At 41.9% G+C, this 18,540-nt stretch overlaps 1 protein-coding gene across 4 annotated transcripts in view; it reads left to right on the top strand.

Annotated features, from left to right (window-relative positions):
- The window catches only part of LRRC57 (leucine rich repeat containing 57), a 549,540-nt gene that overhangs the window by 463,330 nt on the left and 67,670 nt on the right, over positions 1-18,540 (top strand). For 2 of the 4 annotated variants that reach the window (XM_044074079.1, XM_044074080.1), the window contains 2 exons: positions 3,971-4,037; positions 7,282-7,984. In XM_044074079.1, coding sequence (XP_043930014.1) covers positions 3,971-4,027 — 57 coding nt within the window. In that variant the 3' untranslated portion in view covers positions 4,028-4,037; positions 7,282-7,984. Of the gene's footprint in view, positions 1-3,970; positions 4,038-7,281; positions 7,985-18,540 lie in introns of those variants that run through there. The other 2 variants (XM_044074082.1, XM_044074081.1) reach the window with 2 other exon arrangements.

The raw sequence follows: 18,540 nt of genomic DNA, 5'->3' as shown, positions 1-18,540 counted from the left end.
TGCAGTGGTTCAAATGTGAATCCACCAGTTAAGGAAGAGTGAAAATGGACAACACAGATGGAACGTTATGGTGAGTGCATAACCTCTTTATCTGAAGTAGTTAACTTCATTTGTGCATCAACCTATGGGTTATCGGATCCATATCTGATCCGAGCCGGCAGTTTCCAACAGCTAAGATCCGAGCTCCAAGCTCCTCCCCCTTACCCATAACTCCCTGCCATCCCTTCCTGACCTCAGATCTAGTTTGCCGCGGTTACTACCAGCAGCTTGATCTCAAGCATCGAGTTGGCAAGACCGTACGCGACACCTTGGTCCAGAGCGAGAGAGACAGGAAGACGTCTGCCATTGGAGTCCGCTTCTCTGCTCCCCAGAGGTCCTTCTCTAAGAACCAAAAGGGACAGAAGAAGATGTGGTTCCGAAAGTCTCAGCAATCCCGTTTTGCTCCGGACTCCCCGTCCTTCAGAGGCAGAGGAGGACAGGGTGGACGCCGCCCTAGAGGCAGACGGGGCCCGAAGAACTTTGGGTCCAGAGAACCTTTCTCTGATCAACCCATGCAGCAACCCTGAGGGGTTACCCGACTGCTCCACTCTGGAGGCAGTTGGGGGGGTGTTTCTCGAAGCACCTAGCAGCTTGGGAGTCCATCACGACAGACCGCTGGGTCCTTCGGATCATATCCAGAGGCTACGAGATTCCGTTTCTCCATTCCCCTCTCAGACCCAAGTGCCTCCCCGATGTCCCACCCGATCAGAAGGAGGCCGCAGCCGCAGAAATTCGGCAGCTGCTAGAAAAAGGAACGATCCAGCACGCCCCCCCCCTCAGACCAATACGGATCGGGCTTTTACTCCAGGTTCTTCTTGGTGCCAAAAAAGACAGGGGACTTAAGACTGATCCTCGACTTATCCCTCTTGAACCTGGCAATAGCCAAAGAAAAGTTCCGGATGGTCACTCTTCAGTCCATTCTCCCCCTCTTGCAGGAGAACGACTGGATGTGCTCCATAGACCTCAAGGATGCGTACTACCACATCTTAATGGACAGACGATCCAGGAAGTTTCTCAGCTTCAGGCTAGGAGCCAGCCATTACCAATTCAGGGTCCTCCCCTTTGGTCTCACCATGGCCCCCAGGGTGTTCACCAAGGTGTTAGCGGCCCACCTGAGACTCCAGGGAATTCAGGTCTTCCCATACCTGGATGACTGGTTCCTGACCGCCCCCACAAGGCATCTACTCTCCACAGCCAGGAATTTGTTTCTTCGCCTAGCTCCCCGGCTGGGAATCACGATCCACGCTGGAAAATCCTCCTTACTCCTGACTCGGGTCATAGATTTTATCGGAGACAGGTTGGACACAAACCAGCTCTTAGCCTTCTTACCTCCGGACCGGATGCGATCCCTAAGACTTCGTGTGCAGGCCATTCTTCATTGTCCGACCCCTCTGGCGGAACTGGTCCTGGAGGGCCCTAGGCTCGATGGCGGCTACCATCAATCTCCTTCCCATGGCGTGCCTAAATATGAGAATTCTGCAATGGACCCTCCAAGTGCAATGGTCCTTCCTGTGTTATCCCATGAGCTATCCTGTTCCTCTCAGCAGGGTTTGCAGGAGCGCCCTCTTATGGTGGCTCCAGTCTCCAGACCTCCAAAAGGGGAGTCCCTTCTCTATTTCCCCTCCCCTAGCCACGGTGACCACGGACGCCTCTCGCCTCGGGTGGGGGGAGGGGCATTGTTGCGGCAGGACCGTCCAAGGCACGTGGAACCAGACGGAGACCTCACTGCATATCGATGTCCTGGAGATGAGGGCGGTGCTGTTAGCGTAGCAAGCACTTCAGAGCCGTCTTCCCGTCGGGACTATTGCGATCCAAATGGACAATATGTCTGTCGTTTGGTATATCAACAAACAAGGGGGAACCAGGTCCTATCCACTTTGTCGAGAGGCCATGAGAGTTTGGGAATGGGCGATTTCCACCAACCGCTTTCTCGTAGAGACGCACATTCCGGGCTGGTCCAACATCCTAGCGGACAAATTGAGTAGCACCATCCTGTCGCCGTACGAGTGGTCTCTGAATCCCAAAGTAGCGAAGCAGATCTTCTCCAAATGGAGTCAACCTTGTTGCGATCTTTTTGCCTCCCCTTCAAACAAGAAGTGCAACACCTACTTTGCTCTAATTCCCCCACCTGGGGAATCATCAAGAGACGCTCTGGTGCATGCTTGGCCTCCCGGTTTACTTTATGCTTACCCACCTCTTCCCCTGATGCTGAAATTTCTGCAGAAAGCCAGACGGTTGGGGAACACGATAATCCTCATTGGCCCATTCTGGCCTCGTCAGGCATGGTTCCCTTATCTGTGGTCTCATCTAGTGAATCCTCCCTGGATTCTAGATCCTGCCCCGGATCTGATATCTCACCCCTTGGGTCTACCAACCCCGAACCTGGACAACCTCAAGCTCACTGCTTGGTTGATCCAGTTCCACTGTTAGATCGGACTCCTGGTATCTCTTCCCCAGTCAAAGCGATCCTAGTGGCCGCTCACAAGCCGTCTACTAGGAAAGTTTATCGTAGCAAATAGAAATGTTTTTCTATTTGGGCAGAACATCAGAATCTGGATCCCTTCACAGCTCCGTTACCAGCTGTGCTGGAATTTCTATCGGGACTGTTTGAGAAAGGTGCTAGCTCTTCCACAGTCAAAGTACAGTTGGCGGCAATCGCTCATTCCCACGTTGGATGTGATCTTGGCCCTTTGACCTCATCCAGATTGTGTAAGGCCTTCTTAAAAGGCACCTTCCTACTAAGACCTCCGGTGAAGGATGTGATCCCTCCTTGGGACTTATCGCTGGTACTCCAGGCCTTAACAGCTTCTCCCTTTGAGCCTGCTGCCTCGGTAGATCTTAAATTCTTATCCTGGAAAACAGCTTTTCTAGTCGCTATTACTTCGGAAAAGGGTTTCGGAGCTTCAAGCCCTTTGTGCTAAGCCTCCGTATTTGACTTTCCACAAGGATAGGGTATTCCTCAGGACCAATCCCTCTTTTCTTCCCAAAATTGCTTCCGAGGCTAACATTAACCAGTCTATTAATTTGCCAGTCTTCTTTCCCAATTACCAAAATAAAGGCGAATACAAGTTACACTCTTTGGATGTACACAGACAGTTGAGATTTTATTTGCACAGGACAGCCAGTTATAGATGTTCAGATCAGCTGTTTGTGTCCTTTGCTAAATCCAGTTTGGGGAAAGCAGTTTCTGAAGTCACACTATCCAGATGGATTTCTCAGTGTATTCTCTTGGCTTATGAGAGTTTTGGCTGGCCTGCTCCTCAGGGAGTCCATGCCCATTCAACTCGGTCTGTTTCTACCTCTGCGGCTTTTCGAGCTAGAGTTTCGTTGGATGACATTTGCTCGGCTGCCACGTGGGCCTCTTCTCACACTTTTATAAACCACTACAAGTTAGATCTGGTTTCCAGAGGGAGAGCATCCTTTGGCTCCGCAGTGCTCCGGAGCATCCTTCCTTAAGGGCCTCCCAAAATTCAGGTAGCTGGGGACTCTGTCCCATAGGTTGATGCACAAATTAAGTTAACTACTTCAGATTAAGAAGTTATGTACTCACCATAACATTCCATCTGAGTAGGTAAACTTCATTTGTCAGCAACCGTCCCTCCCTCCGTCCCCCTGTCCTCTTCGGATGTTCTTGATATTCCTGCTTCACGGTAGATTGTACCCAATTTACCCTAGACAGGTGGTGATTGCAAGCCTTGCTTTTAGGCAAACTCGATCTGAGGTCGGGAAGGGATGGCAGGGGGTTATGGGTAAGGGGGATGAGCTTGGAGCTCGGATCTTAGCTGTTGGAAACTGCCGGCTCGGATCCGATATGGATCCGATAACCCATAGGTTGCTGACAAATGAAGTTTACCTACTCAGATGGAATGTTATGTTGAGTACATAACTTCTTATTTCTTGAAATTTTAATACTATTGCTTTCCATCATCAGATGCCTGCAATTGGAGATGGTGAATCCACAGATGCAAGCAGATCAAGAAATGACTGAACCATGTGCCGTGAGTCATTTGTGCATGAAAAATCATAATTAGTATTTAAACGGGATCTGGCAAGCAGACAAGTAAAACTTAACACTAAGTAAAGTGAATATTTTGCAAGTAGTTGCAGCCTTATTACTTCAGTATTAAGTATAACGACACACAGTTTAGTGTATTCATTTAAAGATAGGCAGTGCACTTTTTTAATGCTAAAAGTAAGATAGCAGAATATGTAAGTTGATTTTCAACAGTTTGAAGGGAAGAAAGGATAAGATAAGGACAGATAGTATCTGTGCAAGACTGGACACAGGTTCTAGATGCACTTCCACTAACTTTAACTTTACCTAACTTTAGTATAGGTAAAACTTATGGGTGTAGCTGTCCATTGGTGCAACTGCCCTTATATGGAGGGGTAATGTCCTTTTTTGGAAAGTGTATATAGCTTTGTGTGCTTACCGTGAGTTTAAATTGGTTGGAGTTTGAAATGTATTAAGTTTTGTGGTTTTATTGAAGCAAAAGTCTAAGAAAATTTGATGAGTTCAAACAGGGATGAGAAGCAACATTACTGCTTACAAGATCAACATACCAGGCATTAGTGTGTGCATATATTTAAAAGTATTGTAATGCAGAATTTGAAAAAGCAGTGGCTTTTTATCAGAATAGTTGCCTTATAAGCTTTAATGTGGAATGGCACTGCAACTAGAGTCAAAAAGTAATGCATTATATTAAGATGTACAGGGTGCAAATAGCAATTTTATAAAATACATAGTCAGATAGAATGAGCACGTGAATTTGGCAAGGAAAGAATTTCAAAATGTACATTTAGAATAGTGTCAGGGCCAAAGTAAAAGGGGAGTAATTATACTAATTGTGAGAGGGGCTCCAATGTTGATAGAAAAAGAAAGACAATAATGGTAGAATTGTGGTAATAAGGGGTTATTGACAAGGAAGGGGTATTGCACCGACATGTATGTGTATTGCATCTAAAACTGCTATGGAACTGAACTGAATTTTGGAAGAAATTAACTTTCAGCAGGGATTATTATTTATGAGCAGAGTGAAACCTTATTTGTAATATTGAGAATGTATCTAGTACTGGAAGGGAAAATATAAACAAAAGAGGGTAGATTTTTGAAGAATTGTATGACAGCATTTGCAATGAAATTTAGTAGCAGGAATGTAGACGCACTTTATATGTTATTCTCCTAGGTACATTAACTGGGCTGGACTAGATAGAAATAGTTTCGCAGGACCATAGATAGTTATCTCTGAAACACATCCAATAACTATTTTTAACCCATGTACCAAGACCAAGTTGCAGGGTAATGAAGTAAAAATGAGACACTGCACTTTCTTACTTATCTATCAAAAAGAGAGGAACGTATGGAATGCATTGTTGAAATGATTTTTCAATTATTAAGGAAGATATATATCTCTTCAAAAGGTTTAGGTAGGGAATGGGATTAAATGAAAATGGAGTTGAAAACTGTGGTTGAAATAAAGAGAGAAAAATATATGGGGAAAGAAGTAATAGGAATTATTTAGAGAGCTTGACAAATATCAAAGTATTGCAGAAGAAAGGGAATCTAGCAGAGCAAGAAAAGGAGCAATTGCAGAGTGCTAAAGGGAGAATGAGTGAGTATATGGATAATGTGCATGAGTTTAGAAAGGTTGTTGTTAAAACAAGTATTTGCAGTAACTCCACAGCACAACAAATCTTAGCACTGTGACTTAAGCAACAGAAAGTAATGTTGTTACCAAACTGAGGGAGCCTATGACAAGAAAATTAACAAATGATCCTGTAGAGGTATTGGAGATGTTTTGGAAATTCTTTAAAGATTTGTATAAAGCAGAGGAATTAGGAAACCAATAAAAGAGCACAGGTGCAAGTATTTTATGGACGTTGATTCAGTGCTGAGGTTAAGAAAAGAAGATAAGACCAAAGAACTAATAGATAAGATAGGAAGAAATGAGCCAAAAAATGGTAATGTATAATAAATCAGTGATATATCAATGGAGAAAAGTCATCGGGAACAGATGGTAGTCCTGTAGAAATTTTGAATTTGGGAGAGAAGAAAGTGATAAAGATCAAGAAGGCTTTGGTTAATAGGTTTTTAATGGTAGAAGAAATCTGTTGTCACTGTATTACTCAAAGTGGGTCAATACGCTTCAAATCTAGCATGTGCCAGAGACGTAGTCAGAGCTGTGGGTAAGAAAAGCTTCTCAATTAAGAATGGATGCATCCTTTATAGCCATGGACACCTATGGGAGATGAACATGGTGGAAAGGAAGTGTATAGTCTAGGAGATGAGATAAAAAAATAGAAAGTCAGCTAAATGAAAATGAGGAATTGTTTAACAGAAGTAACAGCAGTGTGCCAAACTTCATATTACCAACATTAATTATTTGTAGTGTTTCAGAAAAACTGTGACACAGCACCACCTCCAGAGTATGTATTTATATTTGCTAGCTGGAAAGGTCATGCAGCAAAGACCTCAGGAGACAAGCTCCAGCATATTAACAAAATGTAAGGTGTCCTATGTATTATGACAATTACAAATGGTATCAAACATTTGAAAATTCAAGACAGTGTTTCACAGTGACTCTAAGGTTAATACTGATGTAATATTGACGTGCTGTAGACACTACAGAATAGTTTTATATTTAACTAATGTACACTACAGTTTGATCTGTCACTCTTTATAGGATAAGATTATTATTATTATTATGCTGTAATAAGAGAGGAAATATTTACATAAAGCAGTAACAACTGCAGTGAACCGGCATCCCTTCTAGAATTAATTTCTCTGCCATGTATGCATTGGGTCTCAGGATAGGTACCAGCTTCCCATAATTATGCAATGAATAAAGCAGGTGACTAGAGAATGTATAAATAAATGAAATATAAGAACAGGAACTATTTAATGCAGCATGGAAACCAAAGAGATAGTAGATACGCTGTAACAGAAGAATCTTATGAACACATTCAGTGTTTAAAGAAGTTTTATATTTATGATAACTTTTGGGCTTGTTCCGGACTCAAAAATATTGTTTTATTTTATTGTTTTTACAAAATATGATTAAAATTAAGTGAGAAATAAATGAGTGCATAGTCAGTGTTATTCCTTCTCGCATGAATCTATTTAATAAATGTGTATGTATATATGTATATATATATATATATATATATATATATATATATATATATAGAGAGAGAGACAGATGAATTAATGTTATGTTTTTTTTTTGTTTTGTTTTTTTGCAGTACACTGAGCGCTTTACAGCAACCAAGAAAAAATTTTCATGAAGAAAGTTAACTGGACATCATACCACAAAGGTTAGATGGCCTCACATTTCCTAGAAGGGAGCAGTAGGTCACCTAAATTATTAAGGCTGTTATTTGGCTGTCTAATCTTGATTTGGATGGAATACTAACATAAAATGTCCAAAAGAGATATGAGGATTCACAGTACTTGCAGTCTTCAAAACAGATGAAAGTGAGATGCCTCTTTTGTCAGCTGCAGTGCAAACACAAGGAGTTTATTTATTTAACATTTGTTTACTGGGAAAGTCCGACTTGGAACAAAGCTAGTTTTCAGCGGAAGCCCAGTGAGAAACACTCCAGTTCTGCTTAGGTTTTAAAGAAAGATGGTAAACACTACAACATGCACACAAGAATACTGAGTTGACTCACTTCATGAGGATGGAAGTATTGTTACTAGATTTATGTATGACAAGAGTTTAGCTATTAAGTGTATATTATAAAGAAAGTATACAGCAGCAGTAGCTTGGTTAATTTTTAATATATTCAACTAGAATTGCTTTCTTTTGACCAGAATACACACAAGAAAAGCACTTCATGTTATGTTGCTTATTCAGAAGTAAATGCATCTGTACTTATGTTGCATGGAATCGGGTATGTTAACAGTTTTCCAAAAAATAAATAAATATTCAGTGTTTCTGCTAAATTTGCATTCTCTGTTGCTTTTCTTTAAAATGAAAAAGCAGGTTTGCCTTGCGTTTATTATTATTTTTTTTTCATTTCTTCAGGTAGTTACATTCAGATTGTTTTGTAATAAAAGCAGGCTACATACAGCTTTACAATACAGAAAAAAAAAGTATTTTTATTCTTTGACTCATGCATGTCATGCAGCAGTGTTAGCATATGTTTGACAAACATTAAGAGTCGTACTGTAATGGTAGAATTGTAAAAAGGAAGACTTTACAGAGAAAAAAGCACATTGTGGGTATATTCAGAAAAGGGTAGCACTTCCGCAAAGCACTGAACATGGCTAGATGTGGGTCTGAAATACATGCGTTAAAGCTGTATATCTAGCTATATTTCATGAGGCTAGATAAAAAAAATACTGACTGAATACCCACTACTGTTTGAAGTGAAACATCTGCTCATAAGGATGACAGAAAATTATATGAAGTGTTGGTGTCTACAGTATTAAATTTGTTGGGAAGATAACCAGAGACTTGAAATCAAGACATGCCTACTTCATTGGCAACAAGGACATTTTTAACAGCAATGTATTTTATGTTTCTGAAGAGTTATTTACATTTGAATGGGAAGATGGACACAATAATAACATTTGCAATCATTTCTGAAAAATGTCAAACCGCATGGTAGTCATATAAACTGTATGTTAAAGGATTCTTGATTTCTGGCATATTTTAATGTGGTCTTGTAGTAATTTGCTACTTAAAACTTTTTTTTTGCCTAAAAACTTTTTTTTTTTGCCTAAATTTAAATTACTAACCTCATAATTAACTTAAAAAAATGTCTCTAAGTTGTGTTAATTTGCTACCCATGTTAATCACAAACATCTGATCAGTTGTTTGTGTCCTTTTCACCCAAACGTCTAGGCCTCGCAGTATCCAAAGTTACACTGTCTAAATGGATTACAAACTGTATATCTTTCATTTATTCCAACTGTGGTCTGAAATTACATTGTCCTCCAAAAGTGTATTCTACTAGATCTATGGCTGCTTCAGCTGCATTTTCCTCTAGAGCTTACATCAACGATATTTGTGCAGCAGCCACTTGGTCAAAATCTCATATGTTCATGACACATTACAAATTGGACACTCTCCAGAAACAGAGCTTCTTCTGGTTTGACAGTGTTCTGGCATATCCTTCATTGAGGCCACTCAAGAGTTATGTAGCTGGGGACTCTGACCCTGTCATGAGGTAGAATGAAAAGGACAACATCAGATTTAGAAGTTATGTACTTACCATGACTTGGTATCTGTGTTGTCCCTTCATTCTTCCTCACTTTCCCTCCCAGCCATCCCCCAACCTAGTTTTTCTAGACGATCTGTAGGATTTGGTATAGGGACACTGCATTCCCTTGTTTGAGCCTCTGGTTTTCCTCTTTTCTTCCTTATGCTTTATTAAGTTTGCTTAGCATTTAGTAAAATGCCATCGGCAAACTCGATCTGAGGTGGTTGAGTACAGTGTGGAGCATTGTGGGTAGTAGGAGGAGCTCAAGGCGAGAATCTAGGTCTGTAAGAATGCGGCCGAATCTGATCTGAGGCCCAGATCCATACCACAGCTGTGAGGAAGAATGAATGGACAACACAGATACCAAGTTATAAGTACATAACTTTTAATTTTTTGTCAGCAGAGGGAGAGCTGGGTTTTATTTTATGTAATAGGTGTTGTATGTAGCTCGTGGGTACAGGTTGCAATGAAAGTGATGATGGTTGTATGGGTGTGAGGTGAAAGGTGTGGCGTTTGTATTGAGGGGTTTGTTAGGATCATTAACCAGACTGGCTTTACTTTCAGTAAGGTGAGTATTGAGCATTTCTGCTATTTCAGTTGGAGATTTATCTATTACTGGAGCATGATTTTGTTTAGACCCTGGGGTGAGTAATAATGTGATGGTGGACCAAAATGTTTGGGATTTTTTTACGGTCTGATAATTGTTGTATAAAGTAGCATTCTTTGTAGATAGATATAGATTTCTTAGCTTGATTATGTAATTGTCTGCAAGTTTGTAAAGCTAGTTAATTTCTCTTTTTTTTGCCAATCCTTCAATACTTTATCCCTGTTTACTGTTAACTTTTTTTTTTGTGAACTGTATAAGCCAGGATGCATGACTGAATGTAGTTTTTTTTTTTTTTTTTTTCGAAGAGCAGCTAGGCTGTTAATGGTGTTTAGGAATAGTTTGATGAAGTAGTTGACTGCATCATCTAGCGGTAGAGATTTTAGCAGAGACCAATTTAAGGATTCTAGTATATTAACAAACTGCTGTTGACTAAAATTAGTTAGATTGTGGGAGGTTTTGTAGTTATGGGCTTTAGATGATTGGGAGGTAGATGGTCAGTTAAGGAATCTGGAAGAGTGCTGGATTTTGAGAATTTAGCAGGGTCTGTAACTAGGATCCAGTTTAGAGTAGAATTTTGGTTGGTGTTTTTATGAATTCTAGTAGGGGTTGTGATAAACTGTGTGAAGCCAGAAAGATTAAGACTATTGGGTGGGAAATCGGAGGTTAAGAGCTGCTAATTGATGTTCACATCACCCATGATGATAGTTTCATTAGATATATTTTGAGACATCCAGGATAGAATATTGTCAAATGTAGGATAGTTGTGACCAGGGAGTATGTAGAAAACTGTGATGCAGAGTTGTTTAATTTTGTTTAACTTTAAGAAGGCTATGAGGGTTTCAGCATTATCAAATTTAGGGATGGGCTTGGAGAAAGGTATAATTGTGTATGTAGAGGGGTAGGTTAGAGCAACCCTTCCTACTTTTTATGGATTCTATCAGTTCTTATTGTACTGTAGCCTGGCGGAAGCAGTTCATTGTCCTGAATATTTGGTTTGAGCCATGTATCTGTGATTACATGTATGTCAGGGGTATACTGTGATAACCACATGTGGAGGTCTGTTATTTTATTACATATGCTTTGTAGATTTAGTGAAACCAGAAATAGTGAGTTGGGAGAGAGTCTATTGTAACTGAAGGAAGTTGTGGTGGGATCTGGATTTGGATGAATGTCACCACATTGAGATAGGCCAGTAATATGGGAGAGGAGATGGAATATTAATTTGAGTTTCTTTTGGTTTTAGCTTTATAACAAGGTTTGGTTTACAGTTTATATAAGATTGTAGTATTTTGTAAATTGAAGAATATTTATCTTTAATAGGCTGGATGATATATTGGAGTAACTACTTGTTTTTCATGGCTTGTGTTCAGTGTAATGGATTTATTGAAAGTGTAAGTGTTTTGGGTATTCATTGCAGTGCTATGAATTAGTAGTAGGAGATTAAGTGAGAAGCAGAGAAGGAGCATTAAGGTGTGGTGGGGGTATGTCATTTTAAGAGTACTAAATTAGAGTGGGATGTAAGGAAGTGGGAGGAGTTGTGGTAGGCTTGGACTTGGAGAGAAAGTGATGCAATTTGAAGGATGTGGTAAGACTGAGATTGGTTAGTACATGGGGTATATGATTATTAGGGGATGTATATGATTGGATGTTGTGGATGAAAAGGTGGAGCTACGTTTAGTTGAAATGTAATTGATATGGGGGTAGGGTAGGGTAGCAGAGTGAACCCAAGTGTAGCGAGGGCAAACAAAGCGGGCTGGACCCTGGTCATGGCTATTTGTGAAGCCACAGACTCTATCAGTAAAATGGTTAGTGTCATGATGTATTTGACTGTTATTTAATACCTATAATTAACCATTGATAAAGGGGCAGTACAAGCAGGGAGCTCTTCAGACAACAAACTTTCATGCGACTGAATATAGTAGCTAAGGACAAGCAAATTGAACAAATCATAGCTACAATAAAAAGAAGTTGTGTCTTACCATAACGTTCCATCTTTGTTGTCAGTCTTCACTAATCCTTGACTATGGGCTCAGTTCTGAGCCTTGGAACCAACTCAGCTGTTATTCCAGCTCATGCCTTCCAAAACTCTTGAGCTAGGCTCTACCCGTAATGCTCCTCACCAAATTACCTCAGATCAAGTTTGCATACAGTAATGACAGACAAGAAGTACTAGATAAGAGACCATATCTCTGTCCGTATTAGGAAGCCAGTATTTGGGAATATTCGGTCCACCAAGGCAAGAGACTATCAGCACTGTGGGAGACTTGGCCAGTTTTGAAGGTGGTTCAGAGGAAGCTGTTGGAACCAATTGAGTGCACTTTTTTGATTCTGAAATTAAAGATGAGGAAGAGGAACTGGCTTCTGTCTTGGAACCAGAGATGGACTCTTCAGAATCAGTTTTCAGAAGTCCTTTAAAATAGGCTTATTTTTGTGCTGTATCAGGGTTCTAGCACTGAACCCATGACAGATGGCACAATCTTCATGAAGATGGACAGCACCAAGACAATACACATCTAGTAAGTGTAGACAGTACAACCCGTTGTTGGAAAAATTAGGAAAAAAGACTGGGAGATGAAAGGTTTGATTGATATTTGACTCTGAAACAACCTTTGGCAAAAAGGATGGATTTGTCCTGAGGGAGAACCTGTCCTTATGAAATATCAAATGGGGAGTTTACAGGACAAGGCTTGAATTTCTGATATTCTCTTGGCTGAAGTGATAGTTGTCAAAAATAAGGTTTTCCAGGACAAGAAATTTAAGTCACAAGTTGCTGATGGTTCAAAGGGGGCAGAAACAAGAGACTGCAGTACCACTTGCAGAGGGTTCTTTAAAACATAGGTCTAAGCATTAGGGTTCCTTTCAAAAAGGCTACAAAGTTTATGTGACATTAGTGATGAGCCGTTGAAACCAATGTGGAAGTTAGATATCGCAGCAAGATGTACCTGAATCGTAGAAGCTGATGAGACAGATTTGTAGAGTAAGGCTAAGAAGTGTAAAACTTTGTCTACAGGTGCTGCATATGGGTCAGTATTATGGTCAAGTGACCATTTAGCAAATTTTAGCCATTTGTTATGATACAATTTTCTAGTTGAAGGTTTGTGGTGGGCCAGAATGATGCGTTGGACTGGGAAGCGAGGGAGGAATGCCTGGCTATCATGAGAACTGGAGAAGCAATGCAGTGAGCCTGAGATGCTGACGATTCGGATGAACCATTCCCTCCAGGTGGGACAATAGTTCTGGAGCTGGGTCCAGTATCCAGGGTTTCCACAGTAGATGAGGCCAAAAGAAGGGAAACCAGACTTGTCGAGGCCAGAGTGGGGCAATGAGAATTATTCTGTTCTTTGACCTGTTGGCTTTGTTTAGAAACTGACATATTAGAGGAAACGGGGGGAAAGGCATACAGTAGACCAGTGGGGCCAGTCATGAAGGAGAGCATTTCTGGGTGCCTCCCCTGGAGGGAAGATTAGGGCAAAGTAACTGTTGCACTTGTTCAGAGGGGATGCAGACAGGTCACAGCAAGGTTGGCCCCAGTGGTAGAATATCTTTCTCGCCATCATTGGATTGAGAGACCACTAATGAGGCACAAGGAAGGTTCTGCTAAAATTGCCGTCAATCATGCTGGAGCTCTCTGGAATGTGATTTGCCATTAGAAAGTGGTTGGAGGAAGTCACCCATTACCAGATTGTGAGAGCTTCTTGCCAAAGAGGGTACGACCTGGTCCCCCTAGTTTGTTGATATACCAGACTACTGACATGTCTGTTTGAATTGCAGTCATTCCGAAAGTGAGGGTATCTTGAAATGCCTGCAACACTAAGAGCACCACTATCATCTCTAGAACGTCCATATGCAAGTTGGACTCCAGCTGGGACCAAGTGCCTTGGACTGTCTTTCTTTCCCAGATGATGCCCACCCACCCTATCTGGTATGTGTCTGTGGTCTCTATGGCTTGGTGTTGAGGAGGAACAAAGAGTGGCCTGAAAAGATTTTGTTAGAATGGAGCCACCGACTCTTCTTTGCAACGATCAGTGATCATAATTAGATGGGACATTGGCTGATTCAATAGGGGCCACTTGGAGGTGAGAAGTCATTGAAGAATTTGCATGTGGTACCTGGCCAGAGTAGTCTTGTCACCTCACAGTAAGACGTTGTCCTGTTCGATTCTCAGCTAGAGTGTCTTCTGTGTGGAGACATGCGTGAATGGGTGTACCTTCTTTGAAAGTTGTGCGTCAGGGCTGGCAACTCGGCACGTAAAAATCTACTGCCAATCATTAGCGGACCGGAGTTCCGCTGTGGCGACCCCTAACCGGGAAAAGCCGAAAGACACAACAATAACAACCTGGCCAGAGGGACTAGAGTGATAGAGGCTGCCATCACCCCTAGAGTTTGTAGAGTGAGTCTCATTGTTACTTTCTTGCTGCAGTTGATTTGGCTCACTTGTGATCTGATCTTTTTGAGTCTTTCTAGGGGAAGTGATGAAAAGCCAGTAACTGAGTCTAGCATAGCTCCAATGAATTCCAGTTGTTGTGATGGTTGCAGATGAGATTTTTCATAGTTTATAGTGATTCCTAAACTGGAACAAAGATGAAGGGTGTAATCTTGTGCCTTTACGAGTTGACATCTGGTGAGAGTGGTAAGGAGCCAGTCATCTAGATATGGAAACACTTGGAATCCTAGTAGTCTGAGATGTGCTGCTACCACTGCCATGCATTTGATGAACACCCTGGGGGCTGTGTTGAGACCTGAAGGCAGTGCTTTGAACTGATAGTGACTGCCTCCCAGCTGTAGTGACTGGCTCCCAGCTGGAAGTGCAGGAGTTTTCTGGAGTGCTTGTCCATTTTTATATGGTAATACGTATCCTGAAGATCTATTGAGCACATCCAATTGTCTTTTTCCAAGAATGGAAGTATTGACTGAACCAAGGCCATCTGGAATTTGGTTTTTTGAACTGATTTGTTCAACTGACTGAGATCTAAGATCTGTCTCCATTCCCCTGTTTTTTTTCGGCGCCAAAAAGAATCTTGAGTAAATTCTGGATCCTCTCTGGTCTGGCAGGACTCCTTGGATGACTCTTTTGTCGAGCAGTTTTTGAATTTCTAAGACTGCTGCCTCCCTGTACCTGGGTGGAACAGCTGGGATTCTTCTTGGTCTTTTTGGTTTCTTTGAAAGGGGAATATTGTGACTCTAGAAATTATTTCCCTGCACCCATTTGTCCATCATCATTTCTAGCCAGGCAGATTGGTACAAGGATAATTGTCCCCTGACTGCCTCCAGAGGAAGGCAGTTGAGCCTCCTTTCAGGAGCACTGGTAGGAGTTACCAGAGAAAGAGCCTCTGGAACCCTGGTTCTGCGGGACATTCTTGGCTCTTAGACAACGTCTTCCATTATTATTTCCCCCTCTGCCCCTGGGAAAGTCAGTGCCATGTGAGTCCTGGAAAGGTGCTTGAGTATTTTTGAACCATATCATCCCACTTCTGTGGTTCCTGGGATAGGGCCGTTGAGGATTGGAGAACTGTACACCCACAGCAGAAAGAGTCTTCTCATCTTTTTCACATCTGGTTAGAGTCTCTTTAACTTTGGGGCCAAACAGAGATGATTCATCAAATGGAGAGTTGACGAAAGAAGACTTAAATGGGTCTGCCAAGTCACATAACTACATCCGGGTGTGTCTCCTGGTGGCGACACCTAATCCTGCTGCTCTTGTCGTCCTTTTAGCAGCATGAGCAATTAGTCTCATGGACAAATCAGAAGTAGATTCAAGGGTGGCGAGCTGAGAAGTAAACTTTTCTCAAACCCTTTCAGCTACTGCTCTTGTAAGAGTATCTGAAAGTTCTTTAATCAGATCTCTCGGAAGCCTGGTAGAATGACCCATATAATTCAGGGACCTGAGAGCAAAAATCTATGAAGCATATACCCGCTTCCCAAATCTATCCATTATCCTAGACTCCTTGTTAGAAGAATGGATAGTAGGACTTTCTTCGTCAAGTTCCTTTGTAGTGGCTGCCACTACCACCATAGTATCTACAGGAATACCCTTGGCCTACTGTTGCTCATCTTTTGGGGCAGAGAGAATCTGGCCAGGTCTTTTAGGGATCAATTTGATAGAGTCAGGAATTTTCCATGCCAGATGGGTGATTAGTTTAAAAAGATCATCAGTGGACGGAGAGATCCAAGAGGTAGAGGGGTGGCCATGAAAAGCATCTAGATATACTGATTCCTCTGAGGAAGTTTGGAGGGTAGTCCAGCCACCCCTGTGTTTCAGGATTTCTAGGATGTCCCCAAAGGAAATATCTTTGGGGATGACTTGGGGGAATGTTCCCCTTCATCGAAATTGGTATCTTCTGTAAAGAACTCTTCAGAGGAGTCCAAGTGCTACCTCTTGCACTTTTTCGTTGAATGTACCTCTTTGGTGGGGTGTTCGGAGAGGTATCCAAAGAAGATATAACCAGGGTGGTTCACTCCTAAGGCTTTTGTGCCCTCTGTCCAAGGGAAGAGACTGGAGGACGCTCTGGTCAAGGGAATGGACAAGTTGTTTGGCCTAACAGGGAAGGCATAGACTGTTTATCCACAATGGACAAGGCCCTCTCCTTGTCCTGGAAGGCAGACCCCCCTGTAGAGGGATGGGAGCTCAAAACCAAATAGACTCCTTTGGAACTGTTGTCCCACCCCAAACTGAGGAAGCCACCTCTGAAGCAGAAGCCAAGGGCAAACTTACATATGCTAAAGCCCCAAGGGGCCATGGAAGGCTCCAAAAGTATCAAAGTTGAACCCTGCCCCTCGCAACTGGCAACAAAGCTCCAACCCTGGGAGATCTCTTGGTTCTGACAAACTAGAAGAGCTTAGGGTAACTGTCGGTACAGGAGAAGCTCTGACTGGAACTGAAATAGTTGAAGCCAAGATGTTCAGCACCAGGGGCTCTGAAATCTCGGCTGGAGTCAAAGGAGGAATTCAGATGGGTGTAGAAGCAGGCAAGGTTCCAGAGCTAACAAGACTAGGAACCGAGGATGAAGGTAATCCCCTCGCTATCAGGAGCTGATCCACCGGTCTCATAATGTCTGACTCCGATAGGCTCTTAATGGACAGAATAGAGGCTGATGGAGACCTTTGGAGGCTGTCTCTCCATAAATGGGCTCTGAGGATGGCCCACAAATGGGTCAGTCGAGGGTTAATAGGATGTCTGTGGTAAACCAAAAACAACAAGTGGTGTACAGAGTGGTAAAAATATACCAAAAAAAAAACAGAATCACCACTCCAAGTAGCCAGGAACCAGACTCGGTAGTACCAATTGAAAAATGTTTAATTCCACACAAAAAGAACCAATTGAAAAATATTTAATTCCACACAAAAAGAACCAATTGAAAAATGTTTAATTCCACACAAAAAGAACCAATTGACGAAAGAACACAGTTTTGTAGAAGTCTTGGATGATGAAAGAACACAGTTCTGAATAAGTCTTGGATGACGAATGTGCTTGACTGTGTTACTACTGAGTCTTTTTGTGTGAAATTAAACATTTTTCAATTGGTACTATCAAGTCTGGTTCCTGGCTACTTGGAGTGGTGATTCTGGGTTTTTTTTTTTTTTGATGTCTGTGGTAAATTATCATCTGAGGCACCTTTGGTTACTGAGTGATCCTTTTGGTACCAGTAGGAGAGATGTCTTCACCAATACCAGTGCTGAAGAGGTCTGTGTTGAGGGAAAAGTATTCTTGCCCACCAGTGTTGAAGAGACTATCAGCACTGTGGGAGACTTGGCCAGTTTTGAAGGTGGTTCAGAGGAAGCTGTTGGAACCAATTGAGTGCACTTTTTTGATTCTGAAATTAAAGATGAGGAAGAGGAACTGGCTTCTGTCTTGGAACCAGAGATGGACTCTTCAGAATCAGTTTTCAGAAGTCCTTTAAAATAGGCTTATTTTTGTGCTGTATCAGGGTTCTAGCACTGAACCCATGACAGATGGCACAATCTTCATGAAGATGGACAGCACCAAGACAATACACACAAAAGGTGTGTCCATCTAAATTCGGCATTTTTCTATCTCATTTCTGACACCTCTTGAAATCAAAGGTGCCTTTAGAGGGTTTGTTGGCCTTGAAAAGAAGCTAAGGCCACCTGAGACGCACAGAAACACACACACGGTCACAGACAGACTAAGAAGTGAGATTATTTTTTTAACAGAAGAAAGGAAAGGAAAAGAAGGAAAATACCATTGATGGTAAAGGAGGTTACCTGAAGGTAAAAGGGAGGAATAAGTACCATTGATGATACCTCAGAGTACCTAACAGTAAGGGAGAGGGGAAAAAACACTCATGCACACACCTAAGAAAAACTAGAGAAGCGGGTAGAAAAGATAGAAGCAAGGAACATGATTAGAAGCTGGATATTAAGAAAAAAAACAACCTACAGCTAGAAGAAACACCAAAGCTCGAGAGGTGGAATGAATGCTTCTGGCACTATGACAAGTGGATAAAACAGTCCGAGTACATTAAAGTAAAAGGACAAAGTGTTAAGGGGAAAGGGGTGAGGAAGACTAGCTAGACTCAGTGATATGCTGTAGATAACTTTGGGGTACAGAATAAAATAGTTCTCACACTGCAAGTTTTTTAACATGCATTAGGTTATTAGCAGAATCTGCGCCACGAAGAGTCTGCTGTGGCTCAGCTGTTGGGGACCATAGGTACTGACAAGGAGCT

The sequence above is a fragment of the Protopterus annectens genome, chromosome 6.part0 (assembly GCF_019279795.1).
Source record: "Protopterus annectens isolate FY-2018-M chromosome 6.part0, PAN1.0, whole genome shotgun sequence".
NCBI classification, from domain to species: Eukaryota; Metazoa; Chordata; order Ceratodontiformes; family Protopteridae; genus Protopterus; species Protopterus annectens.
Note: the sequence above shows the minus strand (reverse complement) of the source record. Positions and strands in the feature narration are given on the sequence as shown.